General features: G+C 33.5%; 1 protein-coding gene across 1 annotated transcript in view; it reads right to left on the bottom strand.

Moving 5' to 3' along the window:
• Positions 1 to 11,996: 11,996 nt before the first annotated feature.
• The window catches only part of Osi2 (DUF1676 domain-containing protein Osi2), a 51,176-nt gene continuing 40,098 nt past the window's right edge, over positions 11,997 to 23,074 (bottom strand). The window contains exon 6 of the mRNA XM_072535520.1: positions 11,997 to 17,122. Coding sequence (XP_072391621.1) covers positions 16,866 to 17,122 — 257 coding nt within the window. The 3' untranslated portion in view covers positions 11,997 to 16,865. The remainder of the gene's footprint in view (positions 17,123 to 23,074) is intronic.

Below are 23,074 nucleotides of genomic sequence, written 5' to 3'. Positions count from 1 at the left end.
CACCACATGAGGGTGATCGATAGTACAAACACATGAAGATTACTGAACCCAATTAAACCACACAATGTGAATGATCTCAGGTACAATTAGACCCACATCGAACTATTATCGAACTGGAAAGAAGCCATTCTTTTCTCAGAGAATATCGAAGAATCATCAACCATCAACTACCCATCCACAATAATAAACAGACTGCGATCTATATATCCTCCATTGCTAAGAGGCCACTTCTTGCGTCAGAAACATTTCAACCTCACCAACGTTTAGAGAAGACAATGTGAAAGCGACTCACCACAGGAAGCACACCAAATAGCCTGTATCGATCAGAAACCGCCGGGCTTTGAACTGATCCGTAATACATGGACAACATTAAACAGAATAACAACAAGCAGTGGCAAATGTGCTAAGAGCTTAAATAGATGGTAAAAAGCCCTTACTCCTTAGTGTGACTGTGGTGCGCAGCGACAGACCGTCCATCACATTGTTGAAGAATGCCCCCGAAGACGATTCCCTGGAGTTTTCGATGAGTTCAAAAATGACGGTATTACATTTTTGTTTCGATACAAGGCAGCGACAAGCCGCTTATACGTATTTCGACCTCTTTAGGTCTCTTCAGAGCGGTATAGCCACTGCTCTGAATCCAAAGAAAAATCTTTCCCATCTTAGACAATAGTTATCAAAATAACTATATACGGACGTAACTACGCCATCTAAAAACAAAAAGAGAAATCAAACAATTTCTACCTGGCGAAACCGAATTTAAATTTTTACCACTGTGCCTTCTAATACTTGCAAAGCACATTAATTATTTTTGGTGATATTGCGCCAATGTTTATGCTCTTTGGGATATTAACAGTACACTCTACATCAGTAGAATCAACATTTTCATGATCCGAACGACCTGTTATTTTTTCTGTAAGCTGTTCACTATTATTGTTAGCTGAGTTTTAGGACTGCTTTGTTGTAGTGGCATATTTAGCAGCTTTTGATCCCTCGATGTTCTGAAAAAATACAAACCAAAATTAAGTACAATTGAGTTTGGGGAACCTCAACTGTACCTCTGAAATAAACTGTAAACATATGAAGTTACGTAGGCTCCTTCGTATCTACAAATTTATTTATTCACAATATTTCACTTAATTGAAGTTATTTTACAAAATTTTTTGCAGTACGCCTACCTATAATTAATGCAAAACTCCTAATCCAGTTATTTAACGAGCTGACATAACCTATTAAATTTAAACAAATATCGTATCTTCATGCTTTTATTAAACCATTACTATAAACTAACTACTTTTGCATGGTACAGGTTAGGCTTAAAAATTAAATTGTTTTGCACTTACTTTTCCATATTTAAAGTTTAAAAGAGAACTTAAATAACATCAAAATACAACAACAATAAAAGATCGATCAGCGTAGATGCTTCTCATAGAATAACATCATGACAACTGGGAGTTAGAAGTTGTGCCAACATGACAACGACAGACTGTAGTTAAGAGGTACGCTAATCCTTTAATATAACACAGAATAATTTTTTCTGGAGTTTGGAGATTTGTCAGTCTGTAGAGAATTGATTTCTTTTGAGCTTGCTATTAAAAAGTGGTTTTCACCAAAATAGGGAGTTCAGAGGTTCGCTAATTAGGGTATATATAATGAATTTGACAATGATATTATTTTAAGCATATTTGTCCCTTTTTTAAATAAGTTGTTAGTAGTTTTAAATGACTTGCAATAAAAAATATTTTAGACTATATAAGTATATTATCTTTTATTTAATAAACTTTTGTCCGTACCAGAAGTAAATAAAAAGCTGACTTAATGACAACAGTGTCTATATTCTATATAGAGAATATCTTTCTTAAACCAACCAAGATTCTCCGTGGAATATTATCACCAAAAAGTTAATGTAACGAAGTTCCAAGACTGCTCCTCTCTTGTCCATAGAGACAATATTAACTCTCATAAACTAATTTTCGTATATAGCTTGTAACTTTAATAGTAGAGTGACATTATATTAAATTAAATTTCAAAGAATATGTCGTTAATTAAATAAGCGATTTACTAAACTAGACTTTGTTATTAAGAGGCATATTCCCCTATCGGTAGTTTAGTACATAATATACTTGTATGAAATGTTGCTGGAGGTTATAAGATTGTTGGTTAAAATGATTAAATTTAGTCTATTTATTATAAACTAGGAACTCTGGAAAGGGGATTCCTAGTATACCTTGACAAAATTTTAATTAAAATACTTGAAATTTTAGATACGAATTATATACGTTGTAAGTAATTAATTAATTTATTTTTAAAGTGCCATCTCCACGACGATTATTGACAATTATCATAGCTATTCGGACTTTAGAGACGGCAGCTCCAAAAAGTTTAGTTTGAAGTACATCAGTTTGCATTTATAATGCATAAGAAATGCAAAAATGTCAAATTTTGCATATTTTTATAAAAGTGAGCATAAAGTGCATATAATTTGAAAATTTGGTGTTAACTATATATTTTTATATTCAAACACAGATTGCATAAAAATGCGAATATTTAATTTTGTTTTATAATCGCTTGGTATTCAAATTCTTGGTATAGTAACTAATAAAAGACAGCGGCTTATAGTTTTGTCACCTTTTGTCCTGGAATTAAGGGTTTGTGTTTGCCAGTTTATGTCTCTAGGTAAAAATTTTTATTTTGACGGTCAGTTTCACTTGGTTTCGCTTTTGTTGTAAAATTGGAGACATAAACAACGTGTATTTCTAATTATGAATAATTACTGTGCTTTGAAAATGCCGAAAATAGGCAATGTTTCAACTTGGATAAAACCTTGCAAAGAGCTATCTATGGATACGGATAAGGATACGGATAGGGATACGGATACGGAAGTTTATTGCTCATGTTGTGGCAAAACCGTAAGTACATACGTATTATTTTTTATTTTATTTTAAAAATTTACACGGTGGTACAAAGATTTTAAAATAGGAGATTATGTTTAAGAAAAGTACCGACACAAGACTAGTTCGGAATAAATCAATGTATTTTTTCTTTTTTTAAGCATTTTTTAAACTCCTTGCGGTGAAAAATAGGATATCTATTTAAAATTCAAATCATTCAATGGTCTACTGAAAGGTCGCTAACATTTTTTTTGTAACAATAGAATAGTTTGCTTTAATTTTGCTAAAAACAAAAACATTTCATATATTGGACTTAATTAATTAAGTGCTTTTAATTTATGCTCACAGTATTTTTTCTTTAAATGTAAACAGAAAAGACCAAGGGCCTCTTGTAAATATTTCTGGGTTCTTCCTTCTTGCACAGTTATTTCGGGACATTTTCATGATTACTACACCGATTTTTATTTGATTTAATTTGAATATTTTAATTGTTATGCAAAAATCGTTCATTATTAGTTTATTTCTACAATCTTAGATTTTAAAAATGGTTATAACTATGGAGTATTTATATTCTTTTTTAGATTCAATCTGAAAAAAAAATTTCAACTAAATCAGCATGTCAGAACTGCGAAACATTTAGCTAAAAAAGTAAAAATCACATCCGGTGAAAAATATCAACTTTCAGTGTCCAAGTGCTTTTAGTCAAGTTACAAAAAACAAACCGGTCAAGAAACTTTTAACATAGACTTGTGTCGTGCTTTAGTATATTCTAATATATCGCTTTCAAAATTATCTAATGAAAACTAGTTCTTTTTTTAAAAAATATTTCAAACAAAACATTCCTAGTGAACGAACTCTAAAGAGAAATAAGGTCAACTTGTTATACTCCTCAGTTATCCATAACATAAAAGCCGAAATAGGTAATAATTACTTTTACATAGGTGTGGACGAGATCACTGACTCGTCAGGAAGATACATTATGCACTTATTGATTGGTGTACTTAGCGATGAAAGCTTTCCAAAATCGTATTTAATTTCCTGTAAGCAAGTGGAAGAAACCATCGCTCTAACAATATCACGGTTTCTACAAGAAGCATTAGCATACTTTTTCTCCGTGCTGCTGTGTCTAATGATAAATTATTACTTATTTTATCTGATGCCGCACCATATATGGTGAAAGCGGGACAAAATATAAAAATATTTTATCCAAATACATGTCACTTGTTTAGCGCATGGAATAAACAGAGTTGCGGAGGAAGTAAGAAAAAAATTTCCACTAGTTAACAGTTTAATAGCGAGCGTCAAAACGGTATTCCTGAAATCACCTGTAAGAATACAATGTTACAGAGATATGCTTCCTGCTGTTCCACTGCCAGTTTCTACCAGCAACACATTTATTTTGTTTTTCTTTGACACAGAAATTTTTTTTGTTCGTGTTCTTGATACACAACTGAACCAGTGCGGTTAAACCAATTCTTTAATCCTTCAAAGCTTTCTGCTTTAGGCTGTCGTCTCTCAGGAAACCGTTCTCGATCAATTCTGACTGATAATAACGCATTTTTATTGCATTTCTCTAATATCCAGATTATATCTACCATTTCATCAACAGACAAATTTATCTTTTTAACTATTTAGTGAGTTAAAAATTATGGTAAACTGTCAATTTTAGACAACTCTGGATTTGCTTGATATGCACTTCGCTTGTGCCGCTGGTTAATAATCAAACTCCGTGCGAAAACAAAACTGATTTTATTTTGAATTACACAATACATGAATATATAAACGCTTATTAAGTATTATGTCCGCTCGCTCTGAGTGCTGTGTCACCGATCTCGTCTCGTATTTGAGTGCTGTCTGTCGTCTTTGGGGTGCCTTAAGGGACTCGCCTTATCTTCACATATGGCATAATATATCTCCCTACGCCACTATGTTGCCGGATTGTAAAACTGCATAAAATAAACTCGAATTGGATAGAGGCGTGAACATGGCCCCCGCCTTGGCAAACACTGCCAACAAAATCGTCTGCTAATGCTAAATGTTCAAATGTTTAAACTACACTTAGTCCGAAACGGGTAGCGGACACACCTTGGAAAAAGAACGAGTTATGATACCATTGTCTGTCTTTATCCTAAAAACTCTGGCTACACCATCACTGCCGCGTAAAAGTTCGATCACGCGACCTAACCTCCACCTTAATGGAGGTAAATTGTCATCTTTTATGAGCACTAACGTGTTTTCCGCAACTTCACCGTTAGTAGTAGTCCATTTCGTGCGTTTTTGTAGTTCGGAGATGTATTCTTTGTTCCATCGTTCCCATATATGCTGAGAAAGCTGCTAAATATGCTGGAATTTTGAGAGCCGATTAACTGGAACATGACGCAAATCTGGATCTGGATTGGTAATAAGTGGTCTTCCGATGAGAAAATGTGCAGGAGTTAATGGGGAGAGATCATTTGGATCACAGGATAAAGGATGAATCGGTCGGGAATTTATTATAGCTTCAATCTGCACAAGCAACGAATAAAATTCCTCGAACGTTAAGTGCGCGTTTCCCAAAACCCTATGCAAATGATGCTTAACTGTTCTTACTCCGCTTTCCCACAGTCCGCCAAAATGTGGAGAATAGGGAGGTATGAAGGACCACGAAATATTATTCTTTCGCAAGGATTCTCTTATCGCGGGAGTGTGCTGCTCTAAAAATTTTCTTAACAATTTGAACTCCGAACTAGCTGCTATAAAATTGGTTCCATTGTCGGAGACCATCTTTTCAGGCTTGCCTCTTCGCGCAATAAATCTTTTAAAGGCCAACAGAAATGATTCCTTAGACAGTTCTGTAACTAATTCTAAATGTATGGCCTTCGTACAAAAACAAATAAAAAGACACATGTAACTCTTTATTAGTTTACAACCTCGGCCCTTTCTATCGCGAATTAAGAAAGGGCCCGCATAATCTACACCTGTTACAATAAACGGTGGGCCACCTGCGAGACGCTGGGCAGGTAGGTCACCCATTATTGGCTGAATGGATTTAGATTTTAATCTAAAACATTTTACACATTTGTGCACGATACGTCGCGCTAAATTTCTTCCTGATAACGGCCAGAAAGTTTCTCTTACAGTTGCAAGTAAAAGCTGAGGACCAGCATGCATAAGATCCTTGTGAAAATGATTAAATATTAACGATGTAACTATATGATCTGCCGCTAAAATAATGGGATGTTTTTTGTCATACGTAAATTTGGAATGCTTTAAACGCCCGCCTACTCTCATGATGCCCTGATCATCAAGAAATGGAGATAAATCATTTTGTAAGGTTGGTCCGGCCATTTGAATACTATTTAATGAAATGCCGTTTGTAGTTGGCGCACTACAATCGAACACAACGCGCAAACGTGTCGTCAAAGAATTTTCCTTTAATACTGGATGATGTGGCATAAAATAAAATGTAGTATTTACCCTAAAGTCTGTTGCCGCTTCAGTAATTCTGCATAAACCTTTCATATGTCCTAACTCTTTATATTCCTGGATGAATTCGCTATAAAGAGTTTTAAGATTGGCATCTTTATTCAACTTACGCTCGAGATTTAAAAATCTATTTTTTGCTTGACGAAATGAATCACCGAGTGAACTTATCGATTCCTTGAATGGCAATGATACTATGAATTTGCCTGTCGCGTCGCGTTTCACCGTATCTTCGAAATGTTTTTCGCATGCAATTTCTTCGCCCGAGAGTGCAGGTTTTCCATTGAAGATATCTTCAAGTTCCCAGAACTTACTTAGCTGTTCTGTAACTTCGATTGTGTTTGTGAAATTACACTTAGTTATTCGCTTTTCTGATGCTTTGTTTTGGCTGATATACGGCCCTGCTATGATCCAGCCAAACATTGTTTCTTGCATGAATGGTTTATTTTTACCTAAACTAATTCTGTTTGCGCTAATTTTAAATGTTTAGGTATCTGCAAATCGCTAATGTTTATTTCAGATGCCGGCACGCACCCCGTAATTTCTGGTATTACGAAACAATTTAAAGTTGTATGAAAAGTTATATCGCTACGCGACTGTATATTTATTTCGCATTTGAATCGAACGGGAGATGCAATATTATTTATGCCCATGACTGATATGTTCGCGCTTGTCGTTTTTAATCTAAGTTTATCGCATAAATTTTCGGTTATGAATGAGCTTTGTGAACCGCAATCTAACAAAGCTCGCACTATGTATGCCTTACCTTGGCTGTCAAAAATATTAACTAATACTGTGGACAGTATAGTTTGATCTGCAGCGCTAACTGCCGAAACTGACAAATTGGTAGTGTTTAAACTACCTTGTATATTATCTGCAGATCGTATATCGCTCGCGTTTTCTACCGGTTGATGAACTAAAGCTGCGTTCTGTTCGCTTGACCTATCTGGATGCAATAACGTATGGTGTTTTGACGCACATTTCTTGCATGTTGATTGTCTACACCGCTTATAGAAATGTCCAGGTTTAAGACAATTCGTGCAAAGATTGACCTGTCTTACTTTATCAAACCTGTCCCTAGATGAAAGTTTTGAAAATTCGCCGCATTGATAAATGTTGTGTTCCCTTTTGCAAATAGGGCAACACTGTGTATTATCCGATTTATTTAAAGTTCCCTGTGATGAATATAGACCGCGAATGTTATGTGAATATTTCGTATTCCGTGAATATGCGCCCGCCTGAGAAATATTCCGTGTATTTTGTTTTTCAGCTTGATTTACCTCAAGTGATTCTAAGAGGTCCGCCCTTGATTTTAAAAACGTTTTAAAATCATCAAAACTAGGAATTTCATTATGTGTTTTGCTATTCTCCCATGCGCGTAAAGTCGATGTATCGAACTTACAAGAAATAATATGAATAAGGAGTATGTCCCACGAATCAGTAGGTAGCCCTAGCTGCTTTAACGCGTATAAATGCTTTGAAAAAATGTCAACTAATTGCCGCAATCTATTAGATGACTCTTTATGTATTGGCTCTATATTAAATAAGGCATTAATATGATTGGAAATTAATAATCTCTTATTATCGTACCTTTCCCTAATTAATTTCCACGCAACTGCATAATTTTCGGCGGTAAACTCTAATGTTCGTATGACCTGCGCCGCACCGCCCTGTAATGAACTTTGTAAATAATGAAAAGGCCTTATATTGTCTAAGTACTCATTTCTGTTAACTAAAGATTCAAAAAGATCTGCAAAATCTAACCAATTATTATAATTACCATCAAATTTTGGTAACTCGATAGGTTTAAGCTCAATACAATGCCCTGTATATGAATTCTTAGAGCGCTCACTTGCTTTATCGCTTTCTATACAAGCTACTTGTTGATTATCGCGAATGATTTTTCGCGCTACCGCTAATTGTGAATAATATTTGTTATAGAATTCTTCGCGCTCCGTATATTCATCCTCTAATAATTCAAATTGAACCGTATTTTCTATTTGCCCCTGAACCTCATCGAATTCGCCCCGTAAATGTTCTATATTATTTACCATTTCAATAGCCTGTAATACTTCTAAATCTGAAATCGTTTCACCCTTAGTTATTTTATCATTTAACGCTAATATAAATTTCGAAAATATTGTGAGTTTGCATTTAAAACCGCCCCTTTTTCGCTTTAAATTCTCCATAATTTTATAATGAATTATACAGTAAACAGAAACAGAATATAAATCGCTTGATATTCGACCCTAACGTTCTCAGAATTATCACATGTGCAGAATAAAGGTACAAAGACTGATAAATAAAAGGGAATGTGAAGTGGATATGCTCACCAAAATATTTGTATTCTAACAGCTAGCCTCCTGGCGCCAAGAATCTTCGCCTCAGGTCTTCACAGATTTTAAACCCCCAGTTGTCCAATTATGTAACTGTCTTAAGAACAACGTTCGACAGTCTATAACGCGCTCGGGCCACTATGAATGCACTATTTCGCCCGCTAATTTGATGACACAAATATGAGTTCGGAATTCGTTGAATTTACACTGTTTCAACACAAAAATTTGATGATTCGGCTCGAATAGACCATGGATTTGCTTGATATGCACTTCGCTTGTGCCGCTGGTTAATAATCAAACTCCGTGCGAAAACAAAACTGATTTTATTTTGAATTACACAATACATGAATATATAAACGCTTATTAAGTATTATGTCCGCTCGCTCTGAGTGCTGTGTCACCGATCTCGTCTCGTATTTGAGTGCTGTCTGTCGTCTTTGGGGTGCCTTAAGGGACTCGCCTTATCTTCACATATGGCATAATATATCTCCCTACGCCACTATGTTGCCGGATTGTAAAACTGCATAAAATAAACTCGAATTGGATAGAGGCGTGAACAAACTCAGTCATGAATTACCATTGAATACACCTAATTAATAATTAAAAAAAAAAATTTAAAATCTAATAAGTTTAGACATAGGAAGTATTAAAAAAAATTAAAGTATGGTAATGGAACTGTTTAATACTAACACAAAATGCAGGGTGTTCTATTTAAAGCTACTGAGAAAATAATTTACTTGCGTTTTGACTCACCCTGTATTCGATATAAAGAAAATTAGCTATATCAGTCATTTTTTAAAATTTCAACAATCAATAGAAAAATAGAGCACCAATAGATTATTTTTATTGTGATTTTTTTTTAATTCTACAGGGAGTTGAACTTGTTATGAATTTCATAGAAAATTGGTTATAACTTTGTAAATACCCTGTATAATATAAACAAAATATTATTGTGATGGGAAAGTGAAGAAGATAATACGAATACAAAATGAAATACAGATACAGAAAAACAAAAAGACGGAACATAAAATCACTACGCTTAAAAAGGACTGAACACATACTGAGACTACTACACCTAAATATGCTAAGAAGAATAACAAATACGGCCCAGGTGAAAAGAATTATCTAGATTATGGCTAGATTACAAAATAGAAAATATAAGAGCAATGAACATCAAGAAGTGGAAACTTCAATGCAAAGACAGTAATAAACGGAAAGAGACATGGCAGCAGCAAACCCACAGAAATTTATAATAATGGTGGCTTTTGTCAATTTACGGAACTTAAGGAAAGAAGTTATAGATTTAAGTTGCAAATGGGGGTGGTTGTATAATTTTTTTGTTCAATATAATATAGAATTCTTTACTAACTCAGTGGACGGGATCGGTAAATACACATCAAAGCTTGAATTTCTGGTGGAGTAGTAATGATTAGGTCGTACTGGAAAAACATATAGGTATTGCTCTTTTTTGTAATTTAAACATGACATCAGATTGGGCAGCTGTACTAGAACCCAAAAAAGGAAGGCCATATCAAGGATCAGACTCGAATAAAGAAATATGTTATTTTGGAATATGCTAAATTGAGGCGTAGGCTGAGGCTGGTTTCTTACTTAACAAATTGATATGAAGGGAACATTTAAGGTTGCTGTCTATAAAAATACCAAGAAATTTTACGAATTAATTAAACTGATTTGGCTATTATTAAGAAGCAAGGGTTGAAAAGCTCCTTTATAAGATAATGCTACTGTCTTATCCACGTTAAAAGAGAGTAAATTAGAGTTGGACCAGGTTTTTATTTTAAGTAGATCAGAAGTTATAATTACATAAAGAGATGCAATATTAGAGTTCCTCCATCTAATACTAGTATCATCAGCAAAAAGAAAAAATTTTTCCATCGATTTTTAAGTTAGTGATGTCATTTATAAAGATAAGGAAAAGCAGAGAACCCAGTACTGAACCTTGTGGTACTCCACATACAATGCTTTTGTGACTAGAGTCAGTATCATCTGCTCTAACTAGTTGTTTCCTATTCCTCAAGTAAGATTGGAACTTATTCAAAGAAATACCTCGAACTCCGCAGAAATTTATTTTTTTTTTATCAAAATGTCGTGATTTACACAATCAAAAGCTTTGACATAGTCACAAAAAACAGTGGCAGTATAAAGATTATTGTTTAGTGCTTGATAGACCTCATGTAGTACATAAAACTTTACCTTTGTTTTCAACGAGAAAGGACATAAGTTGGGCTTTTATAAGTCTCTCAATAATTTTGGATAGGATCGGTAGTAAGGCAATAGGTCTATAGTTGCATACATTAGATTTTTCACCACCCTTATAAAGAGGAATAAAAATGGCTGTCTTAAGGGACTCTGAAAATATACCTTTTTCAAGGGAATCGTTAATTAGTGAGACCAGGAGTTCCAACAAATTTTTTGGGAGATTTAATAAAATCTTTATATGGATAGTGCATCAGTACTATACGAAGATTTTCTTTTGATACTACGAATTGTTTGGATGAGTTCAGATTTCTCAACTGGTCTAATAAAGAATGAATTCGAGACCTTTTTTGAATTGGGGAGATAGGAAATAGGATCTTGATCATAAGTGGCTCGACAATCCGTTGTGGATCTTGGCCTGCTCACAAAGAAGTCGCCACTCCTGTCGATTCCTGGCAACTTCCCTCCATCTTCTAACACTTGGAATCTGTAGGTCTTCTTCCACATCATCAATCCATCCCATTCGTGGTCGTCCTCTGCTTCTTGTGCCTTGTTGTGTTAAAATAGAATCTTATTGTGGAAAAATAGTGCAGGTTATATTTTTACTCACAATAACGAAGTATTTATTTAGATTTTTAGGGTTTGGAAGAGAAAATGTTTGAGCTGTGTTAGTTTTATTTCCAATATCGTTTATTATGGACCAAGTTTCTTTTGCAACATTTTTAGAGCTTTCCAGACGATTCTAATAGTACATTTTTTTAGCTGTTTTGATAAGTTTTGAACAGGTTCCTTTGTACTTGGAGATATATTTAGTGACAAAGACGTTGAAATTTCTTGATGTACAGTAGTGGACGGATATTCTTGGCTGATATGCGGATACCTTTGGTAGTCCAGGGTTTGTGATGTTTTGACTTAATTCTAATTAAAGGAAATGCCTTATTGAAACTACCGACAGGCCTATCTCAAAAGCTATTTAGCTATTATCTCCAGATATTGCAAGGCCTTGATGATGATGTTTAATCAATAATATTGATTTATTAAAAAGCACCAAAAATTTAAAGACAAGGTTTTTTTTTAATAAAACAGAATGGTTTAATCTATTCATAAACTACCCTTAATTTTCTTTATAAAATTTATTATAAAAATATGCTAAAAATAAATATTCTATACATGGTAAGCATCTTAAACTATTAAAAAAATATAATTTACAAAACAAGACTACGTACATCCATATAAATAAGTGAGAATAAAAAGTAGAGACAATCTATTTTATGTAATCAGAATACTCTCCCAGGGATATTTATTATTTTATGTGATAAATTTGTTTGCCGCATAAACACTAGCCAAACTTAATTATGTATAATCATTTGCACTTTTCATAAAAAAGTCGAGCCTTTGAGCATGTTACAGCCATTGATGACGTTTATACTTCAAACTGTTTTAATAATTATCAGTACATTTACGGCATATTGGATAAAACGAGTACAGAACTAAATAAATCAGAGTAGCTACCAACTGCAATACGAAAAAATTAGCTTTTCACTTAGGAAGTAAAATATTTATTCAATCTGTACAAATCTCAAGCAAAGCTATTTAAAGAAACAAGAATGTCTAACTTAAGATCTGTGACACATAGATACACTTGACTTAGGTGGAAGACAATACAAGACGTAGAAGAGAAACATCTGGTAGATACTAAAAATATAATGGGACTCGATATGCACTTAGCAAAACTTGTTAAAACAAAGCTTGACAAATTAGACAGAAAAAAAAACAAATTTTGTCTCAAATTAAACAGTGACTTTAAAAATCATAAGAACTTATAAACTACACTATTGGCTCCATGCGTGACCATGGTAGGGGTACTTTGAAACGATGCCAGCGTGCGTAGCGGCGAAATATGACACAATTGGACCTACCTTTTTACGCATAAATTTTATCAAAAATGTGTGCAAATACATGTTGCGTATTTAATTGTGCTAATAATAGCAAAAATACTAAGTGTAGTTTTTATAGGTTCCCAAAGATTACATATAAATTAGAGAAAAGAAAAAGATGGATCCGTGCTATTAATATGAAAAAGTTAATATCACATAACTTCATTTTTATGCAATTGAAATAGGAAAAATTTAAATATTTTACCTTAAATGATATTTTATAAGGCTTCAAGCTAACTGCAGAGTGCCTGATGACTTTAGTTTTTATATCATAGCTTTTACTATTACTGTTTTTAAATATATGCTCTTTGACGTGAAAAACTTGATTTGCCAATACTAGACTTTTTCCTTTCTTTTCCGTTTGTGGTTGAAAAGATATATTATGATGAATTTTGAGAAACCCAGTTTTTAATACTACATTTATTTTGTACATAAACTGAAAAAATATAATTAAAAAGTTAATTATTAATAATTGTCAATTTCGCATATATTTAACAATGTCAAACATATGTCATATGTTTAACCTGAAAATTGGTAGGTCCAAAACTGTCAGATGAAGGCGGTAGGTGTCGCGTCAGTCACGCACGGAGTGAATAAACATGGTCATATACATAATTATGAGAAAGATATAAAATGTTTAGATAAATGGACAAACAAATAATGCCAACTTTGTCGCAAAATTGTTTCTCTAGCTGAATAAGTAAATACTTTACTTAACTTTAAATAATCTGATTCTTTCTTGGTTTTCCTATTTTTTGTTTAAAACCTACTTCCATTATTATTTTCGCTTCACGTCTTTATCGTATATAAATCCCAGCCAGAGTTATATCAGCATACAGCAACACAAAACGAAGTAAGAAATTTTTTGGTATATTCGCAACAACGCTTTGGTTTTCGGGAGGCAGTGGGTACGAGAGCAGCTCTCTTTAGCATACAAGTGCAATTTAAAAGATGTAAAGATGTGAATTACAAAATTTAAGCATGCTTCATTGATTACTATAAGGCGTTTGATACAGTAAAGCATAACAAGCTGATATAGATATTTACACATATTGGAATTAACACCTGTGATCTTAGAATTATTATCAATCTTTACTGGAATCAAACTCGTCTTTCCTTAAAAAAAATCGTGCAGGAGAATCCGATGATATCAAAATCTAACGTGGGGTCCAATAGGGATGTATAGTATCACCCTTACCGTTTAACATACACTTTGAGAAAATCTATCAGAAAGCAATAGAGGATGTTGCAGCTGGCATTAACGGAGATTGCAGCAACAACATCAAAACGAATAAAAAAAGTTAAAACATACACCTACGTTAGTATGAACATCAATGAAAATTGGGATCTTTCTCTAGAAATCAAATGTAGAATAACTAGAGTAAGCAAGATCTGCTTTTCAAAAGATGTCGTAGCTATTTAAATGTCAGGATTGATCAATACCCATAAAAATCAGGTTACTACGATGTTAAATCTTTCCTATACTGTTGTACAGAGTTCAGTCGTGAACGTTTTATTAAGAATGAAAAAAGAAAAAGAGCTGTTATCCAACATAGAAAAGCCAAAATCGAATACCTGTGATATCAGGAAATACAGCATCAACTTCATAAGCCACGAGAAGTCTAAATTTACTAAGTAAGATCATTATTTAATAAAAATATGTATTGAGATTTTGATAGCTTCAGTCGAATTAGGAAAGTATATTACAAAAAATGTTAATATTGCCAATGGTTTAAAACAGATGACCGACTATTACTACTACTTTTTAGCATTGTCTTAGATATTGCCATTAAAGAAGCTAACACAAAGCTGGAGGTTTTCTTAGAATTGTTATTCTTCTTTCTTTTTTTTATGTAGGCTTTAAAGCTTGTTTCTTTTTCAATATTAGCCTAATAAATTGTTTAAATTATCCCACCACCTTTTTTGTCCGCTAATACTTCTTCGACCATTTGGTGACTTATCTCGTGCTATTCGTATTATCCTATCCTCTGCCATTCTACTAATGTGTTCGTTCCACTCCAGTTTCCGTTTTGTCACCCAAACATTTATATCTTTTATATTGCATGATTTTCTTATGGTTTTGCTTTTCTCCCTATCCAACAGACTTTTCTCTGATATTCGTCGGAGTATTTATATCTCTGATATTTCTAGTAGTCGTCACGTTTTAGATGTGTCAGGTCTTGTCTCCGACGTTTATGTTATTATAGGTCTAATTGCTGCTTTATAGATTCTTGTTTTTTGTCTTGTCTTAAGTGTTTGTTCCTTCAGATTATGTTATTAAGAGATCCTGCCACTTTACTTGCTTTTAAGCTTTGTTTTCGTACTTTTTCTTCAACATCTCCTTAACTAGTTGCGTCTATTCCTAAATATCTAAACCTTGCCTCCTGCTATGTTATTTTTTCATCAATTTCGATTTTATATCGTAGTGGGTATTTAGGTGTTGTCATACATTGGGTTTTTTCTGCTATTATCATAATTATATTTTTTGGCTGTTGTATTAAAGATATATGATAATCTTTGGAGCTCATCTTTTATCTCGTTTATTATTGTGGCGTCATCTGCATAACATAGTATTTTAATTTCTTTGTTTTCCATTATGTAACCATGACGGTATGTACCTACTGCTTGTATGATTTCGTCCATTATTATATCAAAGAGAAATGGGCTTAACGAGTCGTCCTGTCTGACTTCGCTTTGTACTGGTATACACTGTGTTAGTTTTTCATTTATCTTTGCCTGTATTCGATTATGTAACTAGATGTTTTTGATGGTTTATGTAATATTGATTGGTATGTTTCTTTTATACAGTAGGTGTAAGACGTCTTCAATTTGGATGCGATCGAAAGCCTTTGTCAGGTCTATTAAACATAGATATGATGGTTAATTGTACTCAATGGCCTTTTCTGTGATTTATCTTAGTACAAATACGGTGTCTAAGCAAGATCTTTCAGATCTGAATCTGAAATTTTGTCATTTCTAGGGTTATTCCTTCTCCTTTGTGTTTTTAAAGCTCAATGGTTATGCTGTCTGGACCTGGTAATTTTATATTTTTGAGTGAATTTATGGCTATCTCTACTTCCTGAAACCTGATTTCTATGGTATATAATAATTATTCAAATAGGCCTTTAAATAATTCCGGGGTGCGCTGATAACATAAATACTGTACACAGTAATATTATAAAAAATACGGATAGACCAGAGAAATATGATCTCGAAAACAAAAAAAACAAAGGTTTATAGGCACTAAAGATATAATAAAATTTAAAGTGTTATTAAAAGCATCAAACATCTAAGTAAATAAAACAGTGAATTGGTCCAATCATAACATACGGTTCAGAAACCTGAAGCATCACGAAAAAATACGACCCCATAAAGTTTTTTTTAAAGCAAAATATTGAGGAAAATATATAATAGCACAACTTGAAAACATCGAATTGGAATCTATGAGGAATTGAAAAGCATATACAAGTATTTAGTTGTAATCAATGGGATAAAAGCACAAACTTTTAGTTCGACAGGGCATGTGCAGAGTGTCCAGGACAAATGGCTTAACGATCGGTTATGCGGGTAGGACCCAGTCGGCAAATTGCGGTTAGGGCTCAGAGTCAAATTAAGGGGTAAATCTCTTAAAAAATTTGAATAATATGAGAATACAAAATTGGACAGACGATGTGATAGACATGACATTTACGAGGCATTATGAATCTACAAACAAAGAGAAAGAAAATAAACAAATTAGCGTCACTTCAACCATAGCGTCACTTTGATTAAATGATACAGTGACTCTCTTCAAAAAATACCTTTTTTGGGAGCAGTATTCTTAAAACAATATGTATACATCAGTCGATAAATAAATAATGATAATTATAAAAACTTCAAAACAAAGTATAATGTTTAAAGCCTACATCAAATTGTAGGTATAAAAATCATACTTTATTTTGCAATTTCGTCGTTAACTCTACATTTTATATCAACTACTTAAACGTTACTAAACTAATCTAACCAATTTTGTTAATACTATTTTATGAGTCAGGTAAAATAGATTTCTTCGTAGGTGTAGTCTCTGCTTCTATTCCTTTGTCCTTACTTCTGTATTCCCTCCAACCATTGTAAGCTAAATTTTGAGCAGATTCTTCGTCGTTTCTGAAATGAACACCAGATCCGTAACCATGGTGAGGATAGTCGTTATATTGCTGGTGTTGATAGTTAGGAGAATAATGTTGTTGGTAAGCAATTCCGGCTGGTGAATATTGTGGACCGACAGGGCCGAAGAAAGAGCCTGTAAAAATTTTTAATTTTATTTTTATTTACCGCAATATTAAGTTTTATGACATATTTGTAACTTAAACATTAAACAAAGTAATTTTATAGAGATCAAATTAATTTTTGAATATTTTTTATGTGATATAATATTACCTATAATATAATTGATTTCAAAGCTATTGATCATAGGATATGTCGAATAAGACTAAGGGAAATTCGCTAATATTAGCAGTATTCGCATCCATGTTCCAACGGATGAAACAGAGGATGAAGAAAAAGACATGTTCTATGAGGCACTAGACTGAGAGTACGATTAGTGCCCAAAAAATGGCATTAGTATAATAACAGGAGACTTTAATGCCAAAGTCGAAAGAGAGAATATATTTTCGCTTATTCTCTTTCCGTAGCAATGACGGGACGCGTAACGGAATTGGCTGGACTTTTGCGAGAAAATGGTGTTTACTGTGTTATGTTTCATTGCATTATCCGTCAAGAGGCTCTCTGTGGAAAGATAATTAAAATCAACGATACTATGAACACTGTTGTGCAGATAGTAAACAACTTAAGAGGAGGAAACAGAGATCAGCGACACTGAAAATGCATCTCTTTCTTGGAGGAATTAAATACTGAATATAAGGACGTCCCTCTTAATTCAGAGATACGCTGGTTGAGTGGAGATAAATGCCTTAGAATTTTTTTTCTTTAAGAAAAGAGATGTTAAGAGTTATTAACACGGACGTATTTACAACAAAGCTTAACAACAAAACATTTCTTCATGAACTGGCATTTCTAACAGACATTACCTCTCACTTGAACACATTAAAAATACAACTCCAGGGGAAAAATAAAACAGTATCACAGTTGGTTGGTCAAATTGAGACATTTTACAAAAAACTTGATCTTTTCGAGAACTGCATGAAAATAAACGACCTCACGCATTTTCCTGCTTGTTTCGAAATAAATCGAGAAGAAACCATGGTCAATATCTCGAGGTTTGCAAAAGTTCTTACAGAAATAAAAAAAAAATTTGAGAAAGGTTTTCGGAATTTGATGCACTAAAACCCGATATTGAGCTTTTTAACAAGTCAATGGAAGTCAACATTCAGAACCAATCAGCAGAATACCAATTAGAGCTGTGCGAACTACAGTTTCGTTTTTCAAGAAAAGAAAAATAAAGACATTAGTACCTTTTGGAAGTTAGTCTCCAATGATCGTTTTCCTAAACTTCGCAACTTTGCGTTGAAACTATATTCAATGTTTGGTAGTACCTATATATGTGAAAGTACATTTTCTGCTTTGAAGCATATTAAATCTAAAACACGTAATCGCATGGAAAACGATTCCCTGGAAGCGTATATTAGACTCACTACTAGCATAGATGTAGAGGTGCAAAAGTTAGTAGAGGATAAACCCTTGCGTCAAAAATATCCCATTGATTTTTTATTTTATGTTAAATTTTAAACATAACATGTAACTTGTAAACCATAATAATATACTTATAAATAATATTTCGTTTGTATTTTATTTTTTTAAATAAACTTTTTTTGAACGAGTCGAATTTGGAGTCTAAAAGGTTGGACCACACTGAATTAAAATATCTCATAAATAATAGATTTATTATACCCTAATCTGAATACCTACTCTTAACGTAAATAAAAACACAATTGCTTATTACTTATATCTGTAAGCCAGTCTGAACTTCTCTAATCCTATTTGGTTTTCCCATCTTATTTCAGATTTCAATTTGTTGGAAAAGCGCTCAAAGCCATCAGACGCTTTGCTTTTATTGTTACTCAAGTCTTGCATTGACCGATAAAGCATTATGAATATTCTATCGATTACACAAAGCTGACTACGAGAAGATACATACGAAGGACTTTATAATATAATTAAAGCTTTATAATGACCGCATCATTTGACAAAGGACCTGTATTTGCGTAATGACAATGTAGAATGAGCCTGTTATGACAAGCGCAAATAAAACAATTTACAACAACACAATTTGTTGAATTTACAGACATTTCAGATTCCCAGAGAAGCCATATCTGAGCATGCATTCATCATATAATACAGTGCTTTACAAAACCACTTAAAAATATTTTTAAGAAGCTATAATCTTTTTTAAAACGTGCTAAGCAAATTAATTCAACCACTGATATAACGTATATTATAATATGAAATGTTGTAAGCAGGATCCTATATATCTGCTCTTTCTTAGATTTTTTCTTTCTTTCTTATATTCTGACTGTTGGGGTAAAATCGCTTGTTTGGATAAAACTCGCTTGTGTAAAATTGATACACTAGTTTCTACTTTATTTTTACTGCAACAAACTTACACAAAACTGATTACAAAAATTAAACTCGACTCTTAAATAAAGTCTATAGCCATCTTCATCTTGTTCTTCTTTCTTCGCGTCTGCTGTCACTTTTCAACCAAGGGTGTGGACAACTGCACCCACTCTAACCGCAACTGCACTCATGTTTAATTCTCCGTAACACCGACTAAGTCGACTAGGTATATATAAAGGTTCACCTCTATCTCAGTATGTTTACCTACAGCGTTTTCAATAGACAGGCTATGTATATAGGATGTAAGAAAACAGGCTTACCAAAAAACAGTTAAATGGAAAAATGCAGGTTAAGAGACCTATTGAAAGACCGAAAAAGCGGTGGGAGGATGATGTAGATGAGGACGCCAGAAATCTCCTTGGTAGTCGATCGTGGAGGAGAATGCCTACAGACCATAATGGATGGAGAGGTTTAATAAGCGACGCCAGGGCTCGAATTGCTTGTAGAGCCATAGGATGGATGGATAGAAGTCAATTAGGTTACGACTTTGGACATTTTTAAAAAAATGATGAGATTATCACTGAATTGAGAAAGTAAATCCACACGTTACATCTGATAGTCAACTATCCATCTTATTGAGCTATCTGAGCCACAATCATAAGTTAAAGTGGGTAACTATTTTGGATAAAATCATTACTAATATCTAAGTTTCTAGTTTTAATGATCTTTAATGATTACCACTAAATTTTGGTTATTAATTCCACTAAACAGATAAACTAAAGTAAAAAAATATATCAAAAACACTATCAACTATCAAACGATATAATACTGTTTGGTAAAGCTCAATAATGTATTTAAGTAAAATTTGAAAAGTATGTTTACGTAAAAATGAAGATGGTTAAGTGTAGTACGAGTAAACAGATCAGATTGACAACAGAATCCAAAGGAATAGTTACAATATATTTAAATATATGCAAATACTATTTCCTAAATATAATCGAACCAGTAATAAACAACGTGTGAGTAAAGCTACTGGAGTATCTTTACGTACAGTAAAAAGGATCATTCAACAAGCGAGTATGTTAACAAACGTAGAGTCAAATAATACACTAAAATTTCCAGCTACAACACTTGCTAAAAGGAAAGCAACCGTGACAAACTTGAGGGAGTATGACAGACAGTTCATTAGAAATACTATTCATCGTTTTCATGAGACTGAACGTTGTCGTTTATCATTTAAGCTTTTGCAGAAAAGGCTTGAACAGGTGTACGAGTGGACTGGAAGTGTGAGTTCTCTCTATAGAATTGTAAAAGATTTGGGATTTAAATGGAAGAAAGCAAAAGATAATCGACGTTTATTATTTGAACGGAGTTAATAGATATGAAGATATGAATTCAGAAAATTCTGAAAAATGGACGAAAGAACAGTTAATCAACAATTTGCCTGTTGGATCTGTTGTTGTTACTGATAATGCGTCATATCATAATGTACAAATTAATAAAGCACCCACCTTCTTCATGTGCCTTGTCCGTTCCGAACGTTGGCAATCAACATGGCTATTCTGACTTTGTTTACGGCAGATCTGAATAGTTCAGCAGATGACAATCCGAACCATTGCCGCAAGTTTTGGAGCCACGAGTGTCTTCTCCTCCCTGGACCCCTTCTGCTGTCTATTTTCCCTTGAACGATCAGTTGTAGTACTCTATATTTATTATGTCTCATAACGTGACCCAAGTATTCCAACTTTCTTTTCTTTATACTTATTCCTACTTCTCTCTCTTTACCTATCCGGCGTAGTACCTCTTCGTTGGTCACGTGCTCAGTCCAGGATATACGTAATATACGTCGGTAAGCCCACATTTCGAAGGCCTCTACTTTTTTCATCAATGTTGCGGTCTTTGTCCACGCCTCCATTCCATATAACAAAACCGGGAATACATAACATTTCAGAAGTCGAATTTTGAGAGGTAGGGTAAGGCTTTTAGAGGTGAAAATTTGCTTTATGCTAGTGAACGATGCTCTTGCCTTTTCTACTCTTATACGTATTTCCTTCGCTTGATCCCAATTTGAGTTAACTGTTGTTCCCAAGTAGATGTACGAATCCACGTGTTCAATTCTTTCATTGTCTAATATCAGTTGCTGTGGTGGTTGTTGGGTTTTGCTTACTAACATCCATTTGGTTTTTGTGATATTTAGTCTAAGTCTGTATTGAGCACTTGTAATTCTAAACTTCTTTACTAATGTAAAGCACCCACCAGTAATTCTAAAAAAATGGATATAATATCTTGGCCGATAGAAAAAAATTTACCATTTGTAACATCAATGTTAAAACTGCAATTGCATGAAATCATCAAACGACACAAATAAGATCATTTTTTTTTTTTTTTTTTTTTTTTTTATAACCCTTCTTCTATCCGAATTGTCGAATAAAGGCCTCTCCCATTTCTCGCCATTCATCCCTGTTGTGTGCTAGGCGTTTCCACTTCTTTGTTCCATCTACCATCTTCGAGACGTTCGTTGTGTCCAGCCCATTTCCATTTTAATTTAGCTGCTTGTTTCGCGGCGTCATTTATTTTTGTTCTGTTCCGGATTGCTTCGTTCGTTTGCCGATCTATTAGTGAGATACCAAGCATCTGTCGTTCCATGGCTCGCTGAGTTTTTCGAATCTTGTCCATGTTCTTTTTTGTGAATGTCCAGGTTTGAGCTCCGTAAGTGAGAACGGGAAGGATACAAGAATCGAACACTTTTGTTCGAAGGTTTTGGGGTATCTTTTTGTCTTTCAGTATGTATGAGAGTTTTCCAAATGCGGCCCATCCCATTCTTACTCGTCTGCTTATTTCGGTAGTTTGGTTTTCTTTGTTTACCTTGATATTCTGACCCAGATATATGTATTCTTCTACATGTTCCACTAAATAAGATCATATTACATATAAATTTGAGAAAGTTCTGCAAGAATGTGGACATGTTTCTTTACAACTTCCGCCATATTATCCAGACTTGAACCCTATAGAAATGGTTTAGCGCAAATAAAAAATGAAGTTGCAAAACAAAACATTTATTTTAAGTTAGAAGACGTAAAGCTGTTGGTGGAACAGGAATTTGCTAGAGTAACTGTAGATAACTGAAAGAAAGTGTGTGAATATGTTGTCAAGGTTGAAAATGAGTATTTGGAAAGTGAACGTCGCATAGATATAATTACTGAAAAATTAAGGATTGATTTAAATGATTCTAGTGACGACGACAGTGCATCTGATTATGAAAGTGAATAATATAATTTAACATTACGATGTATCTATATAACCTATATGAATATAAGTTTTCCAAACTGTCCTGTATGTATGTATTATATTTTTACTTTATTACAATCATATCGTATATTCTTCTATCTAAGTTTGTGACGTTTAAATGAGTAATAATATAAATAGTAAAGGTTTTAAAGTTAAAACACTCTTTGTAATTAATATTCATTACTACTGTAATCTGTAATACGTATCTGTGGTTTCACATACAGACAATATATGTATATGATATATTATAATAATATGTATTAAAATGTAGTACAATATTGCCAAAAATATAATCTAATATCATTCTTCAATAAATTTTGTGTATCTTTAACAATTTAATTTAAATCATAAGTGAATTTTGGAACGCCACTGCTTTGTTTGGTGAGGCTTT

This window comes from Diabrotica undecimpunctata, chromosome 6 (assembly GCF_040954645.1).
Source record: "Diabrotica undecimpunctata isolate CICGRU chromosome 6, icDiaUnde3, whole genome shotgun sequence".
NCBI classification, from domain to species: domain Eukaryota; kingdom Metazoa; phylum Arthropoda; class Insecta; order Coleoptera; family Chrysomelidae; genus Diabrotica; species Diabrotica undecimpunctata.
This window is presented reverse-complemented; position numbering and strand designations above follow the sequence as displayed.